Genomic DNA, 10,594 nt, shown 5'->3' on the forward strand with positions numbered 1-10,594 from the left:
AACATTCTCTATAGATTAACTCATTTTATTAATTATCACAACATTCTCACTATAGATGAACTCATTTTATTAATTATCTCAACGTTTTCTCTATAGATGAACTCATTTTATTAATTATCTCAACATTCTCACTATAGATGAACTCATTTTATTAATTATCTCAACATTCTCACTATAGATGAACTCATTTTATTAATTATCTCAACAGTCTCACTATAGATGAACTCATTTTATTAATTATCTCAACAGTCTCACTATAGATGAACTCATTTTATTAATTATCTCAACATTCTCTCTATAGACCACATAGGTTGGTCATTCTGTGGGGTAATCTTAGCAGGCTGTTACCATAATACATAAAATATTAAAGGTTTTTTAGTTATTTCTAAAATAAAATCCATGGAAGTACTATTTGTTTATGGAAGGTGCCAAGATCCTTTCCCATTTGTTTTAATACAATTTGCAAGAATTAAGCAAATTGGTGGTATTAAAAAAGTAGCCGAATTAGATTATTCATGAGCAACAACAACATGTAAAAACAAAAGCTAAAAGTAGAAAACAAAAGGTCCCAAATGTCCCATTTCACGCCTTACCTCCTACGGTTCGAGCCACATCTGTTACCCATATGATGCGTTTGCTCGTTTCAGTCGGTGTAACAACGCACGTGCATATGTGTGTGTGTGTGCGTGTGTGTTTATTAACATGTAACAGCTGGAATTATTATATGAGAGCTAATCCTGCCCATACAGCACAAGAAAATTAATCAATCTACATATTTTTGTAAATGACAAATGAATACAAATTTTAGTTTATAAAAAAATATCTGAATCTTTTTATGTTTCTTCAATTTCATTTTTTTAATATTCTCATACATAGCATTTATCTTTTGTGGTTACTTTACCTAATATGACACAAATATTGAGTATAAAAAATTACTTCTAAAGTCTTATAACCTCAACCATTGAACTGCTGTACAGATGGAAATTTTAATTTTTTTTGTCCTTTCGTAGTTGACAGTAATTTTCTATGAAGTACCAAATTGAACTATCTTGACAAAAGCCAGTTATTACTCCTGTCGTTAGTGTTTCTTTTGAGTTGTTGCTAAACAATGTTCCCGTTGTGAAAACACATATATTGTTTTGACAGAAGGCAATTTAGTTTACTAGACTGAAACAATTTATATTACCATACAATTAGTTTTCTTGTTGTAATAATCGTTTTATATCATTGACAAAAGACACCGATTTTCTTTCTATGATCGAAACAATGATTTTACTTATTCAAACCACAATCCAGACACGAAGATTTTAGTGTAAAATTATTATGTTTTTGATTGGGCACAGTGATTCAAGTTATTATAACAATTCAATTGTAACAACAATCTGAGCTTTGGCCAGAAATAATTATTGCAATTATTGTAACAACAGTCCAGTTTCTGGCCGACGTAATGATTTCATTTATTATATCAGTAATTCAATGTTGTGTCGGATACAATGACTTTTACTTAATATAACAGCAAATCCATCATTGGTCAGATATAGCGATTCTACTTCTTGAAACCTCTGAATCTTTGGTAGAGCATAATGGTTTTTTCTTATTTTGATAACAATTAAGTCATTCGTCGAACACAATGATTCTATTTACTGTGAAAGAAAAGTTGAGTTCTTGAACGAACCCAGTAATTGTATACATTTTTGTAAGTTTGGTCCCAAAAAAATAGAGACTTTTCACATGTGTTTTCTCTTAATTTCCACTTCCTTAATAAGCCAGACTTTTGGGACATCTTTTTTTACTTGCGCCAAGAACCGACTTTAAATCTTGCTTGCTTGTTTGTTTGTAATTAAGCACAAAGCTACACAATGGGCTATCTGTGTTCTGCCCACCATGGTATTCGAAACTCGGATTCTAGCGTTGTAAGTCTACTGAGTACTCTGCCACTGAGAAGCCTTAAATCTTGGTAGTAGTCATCCAGTCTTTTTTTTATATTTACAATAATTTCATCTCATTAATATAAATCAAACCAATCACTATGCTTATAGAACCTATATACTACTGCAAGGTTATAGTGTTTACTTCAAATAATACTTATGACTTATAAAATTCGCTGCATTGAAAACATTAAAACATTTTTTTTTCCTACCAATAAAGTGAATATTGCTTCGACCTCCATGGATGTCGTCACGAATGCCATTAGCTGCCTGCACAGCTTTAAGCCTTTCCATGTGGCGACTCTGTTGTCCAACCCACACGTAAATGTCAGAGCCACAGTCCAGGATGAAGCAATCCCCTTTGTTCATAGAGTTGGCATTCATCGGAACTTGGAATACACGAACGTTATGGCGACCTTTGACTTGCAGCAAGCGTTTAACAACCTTGTCTTCCGTATGTCGGAAACCTGAGGCAACTCCTCCTTCAAGGTACCTGTAGAGAAACTATTAAATTAATAACGGGGTATGGAATACAATTTATCTCTTAGCTCTGCATTGAAAATACAAGAACTAATTTTTTGCTTGTTTGTTTAAGAATTTTCGCGCAAAGTTACACAAAAGAGTATTTGCACTAGCCGTCCATAATTTTGAAGTGACAAACAATATGGAAGGCAGCTAGTCAGCATCACCCACCGCCAGCTCTTGGGCCACTCTTTTCTGGCTGAATAGTAGTCTAAGAGTTGAATTTGACCGTTCTCTTATAGTACACCTATAGCGTTAAAGTACGAAGCACGTTTTTGCGGCATGAAACCGCGAAAAATAAACCCTCAGGTTCACAGTCTGAGATCATTAGCCCGGTCCAGAAGTGACTCATGTTTGTTTCAAATGTGTGATAGTTTGTTTCGTAGATATGATTTCAGTGTAAAATAATATCATTAAAAACTCTGAGTTTACCCTTTTCATGTTTATACATACTTTTCAAACTCTTTCTTTTCAAAATAGACGTTGATACTGTTTAGTTTTCTTGATAACTTAGCACTTGAGTTCTCTGAACCTTTCAATATGGTGAAATGTAATATGAGAACGTTTTAACCCACACAAAGCATATAAAACTTCATTTATTCATTTCAATATGGAATCTAAAATAATGTATGAATCTTTCGTCTGAAGAGGTTTTTGCTTTCCTTAGGTTCAAAATCATAACAAATCATTCAATCCAGTATTTTGTTTGTATGTTGAAGGGTTGTCTGCGTTAGTCATTTCTAATTCTGAAATGATAGACTAGAAGTAAGATAGGGAGTCAACACCACCCGCCGTAAACTCTTGAGCTACTCTCTATCAACGAATAGTGGGATTGACCGTCACATTATAACGTCCTCACGGCTGAAGGGCGAACATTTTCGGTGACGGGATCCGATCCCGCGACCGAGCAGATTGTAAGTTGAGTGACCTAACCAAACCATCAGACCATACCAGACTCAATCCAGTATTCTGACTCGGTTTACCAAAACAAAAAAAAAATCAATGGACAGCAAAGGAAGAAAATGACCTAAGGATAAAAAAAAGCAGTAGCATTAGAGCAAAGAAAAGTAATAGGGTAGTTTTCAAAATGAAATTATGATAAAAAGTCAAAGTAAAGTAGTAACTTATTAATAACATATCTAATGAAATATGTGACGAGTTACCAATAGTAATGTAAACAGGTTAGATTTATAATAAGGTAAAGCAGACTCGTGTAGTATAATATCAAAAACCCCAAAACAGCAGTAATGCAAATCAATAAATGTAATCTCTTCTGGTTACTGATATCGTCAATATATATAGAGAGAAAATTAATACTTAAACAATAAAGCAAAATAAAATGAAAAGGAAGGATTGCGTTAAAAACAGCAAATCTAAACCTGTGATAAATGACATTTAAATGAACAAAACAATCCCAAACAAAAAGGGTGGTTGGTGGTTGAGAGTTATACTAGTCAGTTTATATAACTTGGTTGGGCTTTTATAACTCTATACTAGTATAATTGATCTACTGTACTACAAATTAAGTTAAATTAGTACTTGACCACTATAATGGGGGCTGGAATGTCAACCTCAGGAGGTAAGTTTATCTTACTTACCTCCAAGTGGTAGTATCTTATTTCGTTTTTATTTTTATTTTATTTTACTTTGGAGAGCAGTCACCTTCCCACAACTGTCTGCAGCCAGTGAAGGGTGATGATATAGATGTGGGACGTTGTGGGCTTGAGTACCCACATCTCGCTCTCCTAACATTAATTTCTTTTGATGATTTTATTTGATTTCTTTATGAATTTTTTTCATGTGAGACTGGCGAATGGAAGTTACAACTGATAGACGGTGTATCCCCACCGCAATGTGGGTCCTACTTCCACCTCCAAAACCCACATTATAGCCTGTTTCCTGGGGATATTTTTAATTTATGCAACGTCTTTAATTCAATTTTGTTTGGGCTTGTTTTGTTCATTTATATATATATATATCTCTTCCGAAAAGATATCTTGTAAGTAAAAACATCAAAATCGTCGTCAGATTAAAGATAGGATGGCTAAAGATAGGGTGATTAAAGATAGGGTAGTTAAAGATAGGATGGTTAAAAATAAGGTGGTAAAATACAGTAACTGACTGCTTTATTGGGACTAAACACACGGATCACTCTCTTTATTTTCGTTTGCTAAATGTGCTCATCTTGTAGTACGCCGGTTAGCCTGATAAATGGTAAACTGTTTACAATGACTGGAGAGGTGTGAAGGACATTTCCGTGCAGTGGATAATAATGGATAATGACACTTTCAAGACAATAATGCAACAATCCACAGCACCCACAATGTCTAAAATTGGTTGAAACAGAACAACGCTGACTTCAGTGATCTTTCGTCCATGGCCACCACAATCATCTAACTTGATTAAGCATTTTTAGGGTAGGCTTGAATATCACATTCGCCACTTTAATCATTCATCGACATCTATGAACCAATTATATATATATATATATATATATTGTAACACATACAACAGAGATGGTTATGTAACACTGTCAACAAAATAGTAAGTCAAAGTTTGACAAAGTAACAATTACAGCATTGATGATTACTGTTAACTAAGTAGTAAATCAGGAACTGGCATGGTCTGGTGGTTAGGACGTTCGACTTGCAATCTATGGGCCGCGGGATCAAAAATCCTTCACCGAACATGCTCGCCCTTTCAGCTGTGTAAGCATTATAATGCAATGATCAATCACACTTTTCGTTGGTAAAAGAGTAGCCCAAAAGTTGGCGGTGGGAGGTGGTGACTAACTGAGCCCTCCAGTTTATCACTTCAATATTAAGGACAACTAGCACAGATAGTCCTAAAGTAGTTTTGTGTGAAATTCAACAAACATACAACTACTAAATCAAGTATTATAAAGCAGTTTTCACAAAAGAGTAAATCCAGACAAAAGACCTATATATGTATAAAAATAAAGACAATAAAAACTGTCATTAACATAAGAGTGAGTAAAATATTACCAAATTCTAGCCACCAACGTCTCCGTAATAAGCTTTAAAAAGGGCTTATAATGCTACATTTTGGGGTACGATCCCTGGGTGGACTCAGTAGATTTGTGCATCGTAACAAAACATAGAAATCAAACTCATAAGTATTCATGTTCGTAAAAGGTTAAATGTTTAAACCTAGAAAACTAACTTTATCTCAATTTATTTGTATTGCAAAAATAAACTTTGTGGACAAGAATGGATCAATAAAGGAAAATATGTACTTATATTTGGTTCTTTTGTCATTTAACGATCCATTAAAAATATTATCAATTAATTTTCAAGGGCGATTTTTGTTAGTCATTTCTGAATCAATATGTGATACATTAACTTTATTTAGTATGAATCAAATATCCAAAGGCTCATTTTCGTTGTTTTACCTTACACCCTTCTTCTTAAAGTAAGAAAGGAACATTTTGGATTCGTGGCCTTCGATCTCCCGATGTTGAACTGGAATACCCCCTAGGGAGTCGTCGAGCTCCACGGTTTTGATGGCAGCGACCCCAGCTTCATCCTAAGATACAACCGTTTCCAAAACAGTAGACAATTACTCAAACATGTTACATGTTTAATAATCATCATACACACGTGAAATGTTTAATCATATATATTTTGCATACCAAACAGAATAGGAATAATTACGAGACTAGTTATTAAGTGTTCAAAGTAAAGAGGGTCTTGTTTCTTATTTCGTGTTTGTATTCAATTTGTTAAAATCTTTAAACAGATTTAATGAAATTTTATTGAGAATTGAGGATCTAAACTACGCACAAAAGGGTTCACTGTCGATGGATGTAAACATCATAAGGATCTCTAAAATGAGCTCATTACAATTGTGATCTGCTAAAACCTAAAAGATTTTTTGCGATTTATAAAGTATCATATAAATTTATTATAAAGACTACTTCACATTACTTAATTTAATTTCTTGATCTAAACACAAAATATGTATCGAGAAAATCTAAATATCTTAAGTTAGCAGCAAACTTTCTTCTGACCAAAACAAGAAGAGTGTGGTAAAATAATTGTTTATATATATATATATATATACAGATTAAGCTTAAATAAGATATTTCAGAACCTCGGAAGTTATATTTTTATGCTTATCACGACATTAAATAAGTTTGAAAATTGCGAAAATAAAAACTAGCCATCAGAAATATATTTTGTTCTCTCTCTCTCTCTGGTTTTTTATGATGCTGACGTCTTATCTCTCCTCAAGTAGCCATCTTATCTAATCCAAAAGTGGTAACAAATACATTTGGAAAGAATTATCTGTTAAGACTTAAAACTGAAGATGTAGAAATATAAGACTATAGAGTATTTTTATTAAATTACAGATTAATCATCACCTTCGTTTGTTTTGTTGTTTTTTTAAGTTAAGCACAAAGCTACACAATGGGCTATCTGTTCTCTGCTCGCCACGGGTATCGAAACCCGGTTTTTAGCGTTGTATGTCCACATACATACCGCTGTGCCCCTGGGTGGGGGAGGGACATCACCTTCTCAAAACAGCGTACTTAAAATACCGAGAGTCAACTGTGATTTTTCATAAGACCACACTTTGATCAATAGAAAAAAAAATCAAATGATACACATGTCTCAATAACACAGGTTTGATGTTAGTACACGCTCGTTAATTGTCTGTGACACTAGTAAATTAACACAAACCAAAATACTTACCTGTGACGTATTTTTACCTAACCAGAAATGAATATTCCACTCTAGGTTTCCACTTCGAAGACGTTTGGTCTGAAAGTAATATAAAATAATATTAATAGCAAAGAATATGCACTTAAAAACACGCACAAAATTATCTGTATAGTTTTAGCTTTTAAATGGCGAACTTAAATTAACAAAAACTGTTTTTATTGAGTTATGTGATACCTCATCAGTGTCCAAAGTTAATGGGTCGTTCTGTGTGGTGTTAAGGGCAGGAAAGGAAATGGGTTTTATGAACTAGGTACACTCTTGGAAGGAGCAGTGAGGTGATAGGTATAAAAAAATAAATAGAAAAGATAGGAGGTTTATATTTTATATTTTAGCTTTATAATATCGGTAATTTGACTTCCTAATTTGTAAGAAACTATAGACTTTGTATTTGGATATCACACACATATTTAATTTGAACCAATGCTGCATTCAACATGCCACATGGCACACACAAATCGATATTTAGGTGTGTTCTTATAATATTTACTTTTAAATTAAGAAATTAACTAATGTATAATAGTAAAATTTGAATTATAATATACAATTTCATATCAAACTTATTGACATAAATTCATAAAATAGTAGTTCAATAAAATTTTGAATGTAAGTCAACAAACGCGATTACATGGCCTTTGACCCGTGACGATATGGTTAATAAACATCTTCAGTGATACTAAACTTAACCAATGGGGACAAAATTCAAAACGGCGTGTACCTCTATTTCCATCACTGGTAGGGGTATGAAACATAGTAAAATGAATGATTAGTATTACGCATTAACATGTGTTAAAAAATAATAATAAACTAGTACCTTAACCACTCTTATGAAATTATTAATGACGTTATTACTTTAATCAGAGGCGTCGCTAAGTACTTAAAAGATTCGGGGCTCGGGTCCATAGGCGTGGGAATTTTCGGCTTTTCAGTATGATATCGATCATAGTTTTCCATTCTGATTTTTCAAGACACCAACTGGAGATTCGGGGCACGCAACGCCTCTGACCTTAATACTATTAAAATACTACAAGGAATCAAAACATTATAGTGTTATTTGCAGACTAAGTAAAGAAAGCTATAGATTATTTAGATTTTCCTGCGTTAAGTTAGGTAGTGAGTTAAATGAGTCAACACATTTTTACTTCTCTTTACGGATCTGAATGCATCAACGAAATTTGCTCGAAATCTGTGTCTCAATGCAACATTATTATTTGTATAATACTTTGACATTATATAACATTCAGAGAAAGTTTGTTTTTTTTTGGGGGGGGGGATTAATGAAACAGAAAAGCAAAATATAACAGTAATTGGAATAATATTTAGAATTTGAATTTTCCACCTAAACATGAACCGGGTTAAAGATCCAAGGATTCGGGTATAGCAGTCAATAATTTTGAACTGCTGACCAAAAGAAAGATAGACAACCAGCAGCATCTAGCTCCACAAGAGCTTTGTATCTTTAAGCCTAATAATGTAACTGACTGTTAATTTGGAAATGCGAAATGTGTTAAGTAGCATAACGTCTCAAACCCTGGATCCTTCAATTCGCACCCTGACAACCTACCCACAAGGACACACCCGATAGTGATAACATTTAAAAGGTAGACTTCCATTGTGAGTTTAAAACAAAAGCTGGTATTGTTTAACATAAACCAACTTGCCGCACGTATGATTTGTTTGTTTGTTTGTTATGAATTTCGCGCAAAGCTACACGAGGGCTATCTGCGCTAGCCGTCCCTAATTTAGCAGGGTAAGACTAGAGGGAAGATAATAGCTTTGATTTTTTTTTAATATTTGTGGGCGGAAGCCTTTGGCAATATCATTACTTTGATAAAAAATATTCCAGTTGACCAGGCCCGGCATGGCCAGGTGGTTAGGGTACTCGACTTGCAATGTGAGGGTCGCGGGTTCGAATCCCCGTCACACCAAACATGCTCGCCCTTTCAGCTGTGGGGGCGTTATAATGTGACGGTCAATCCCACTATTCGTTGGTAAAAAAAAGTAGCCCAAGAGTTGGCGGTGGGTGGTGATGACTAGCTATCATATTCTTAATATAATAATAATACACACTATACAGATGAAGAAAGATCAAATATTCATGTAATCAGAATAACATAAATCAGTAAAAAAATAAATATATATATATATATATATATAATGGTCCACTAAATTATCTTCTGTATGTGGTAACAATTTAGAAATGATCCGGGAACTTTCCTGGATTATCAAAAACAGCACATGTTTGTTTATTTCTCAACCTTTTACATGACTTTGTAATCTCGAATTTGTAGCGACTTTATTTATTTTATTCTTGAATATAACAGCATTAGCATTTGTTTGTTTGCTAATTTTGAATTGATAGGCTAGAGGGAATTCAGTTATCCAACAGCACCCTCTCTGAACTCTTATGCTACTCTTGTCTGACCGAATAATAGGATTTGACTGTCACTCTTATAGCAAAAGCGCGGCCCAATGTGCCGCGAACCATGAATCCTCGGATTCACAGTCAGTACACGCTAACCACCAGGCTTTAAAACAGAGACCAGCTTATTGTAAACTGTAAAATGTAAGCTACAAAGATATATAGAGAGATACTCACATGTAACAAAATATACGAGTCTCCAGAGTAGAAATTCCCATATTCCTTGGGATCAAGGGGAACAATTTGAAATTGCTATAACAACAACAAAATAATAATGCAACATTTATAAGATGAACACTAGATGCTGTCGTGTAAATTGTTCATGTATACATAATATATTACACAAGAAAATGTTGGACCTCATCCCCGTTCCAAATATTAGCTTCAATAATGTTTGAATTATTATCCTCAAAAATTAAAATTCCTGCCCACATCTTTCGAACCCGGTAATTTTTTTACTTAGCACCTAAGCAATAGAAATATATAACTTAATATTAACAATTAATTTTCTTTCTTTTTTTTTTTTGGTTTGAAAACGCCAGTAAGGTCTATGTGAAGTAAATTCATTTATTCATATTTATCGACCATATTATGGTATAGTATCTGAGCTACCATCTGAAATTGATACTGCACATGCGTAACATTGCAAGACTTTCTATACAGGAATACAGACTTGCTCTCTCCTGTGCAGTCACAGTTTTGAACATACTAAACAGTGCTGTCGGATGTTAGATAGTTATCTCAAAGAAGATCCACAGTAAGTTATCTTGAGACTTAATTGTTTACAAACTAGAGAAGAGAAGACAATGAGAGTTTGCCAACTGATGGTGTTTAATACAGACGTGTTCCTGCAAAAAATCTTTATATATATGTGAAAATAAAAATATCAATGATTTTACGACTTCTATATATATATATATACAAATATGGGAAAGAAATCATTTTAGAAACAACAAAATTAAATAAGAACGTTTACAATT

At 33.6% G+C, this 10,594-nt stretch overlaps 1 protein-coding gene across 1 annotated transcript in view; it reads right to left on the minus strand.

The window, feature by feature from the left end:
- Positions 1 to 10,594, minus strand: part of LOC106467913 (gelsolin, cytoplasmic-like) — a 41,143-nt gene that overhangs the window by 22,121 nt on the left and 8,428 nt on the right. Inside the window, exons 2-5 of the mRNA XM_013928335.2 lie at positions 9,792 to 9,866; positions 7,166 to 7,234; positions 5,863 to 5,996; positions 2,141 to 2,421 (exon numbers count right to left, since the gene is read on the minus strand). Of these exons, the coding sequence (XP_013783789.1) occupies positions 2,141 to 2,421; positions 5,863 to 5,996; positions 7,166 to 7,234; positions 9,792 to 9,866 (559 nt within the window). The remainder of the gene's footprint in view (positions 1 to 2,140; positions 2,422 to 5,862; positions 5,997 to 7,165; positions 7,235 to 9,791; positions 9,867 to 10,594) is intronic.

This window comes from Limulus polyphemus, unplaced genomic scaffold (assembly GCF_000517525.1).
Source record: "Limulus polyphemus unplaced genomic scaffold, Limulus_polyphemus-2.1.2 Scaffold2, whole genome shotgun sequence".
NCBI lineage: Eukaryota > Metazoa > Arthropoda > Merostomata > Xiphosura > Limulidae > Limulus > Limulus polyphemus.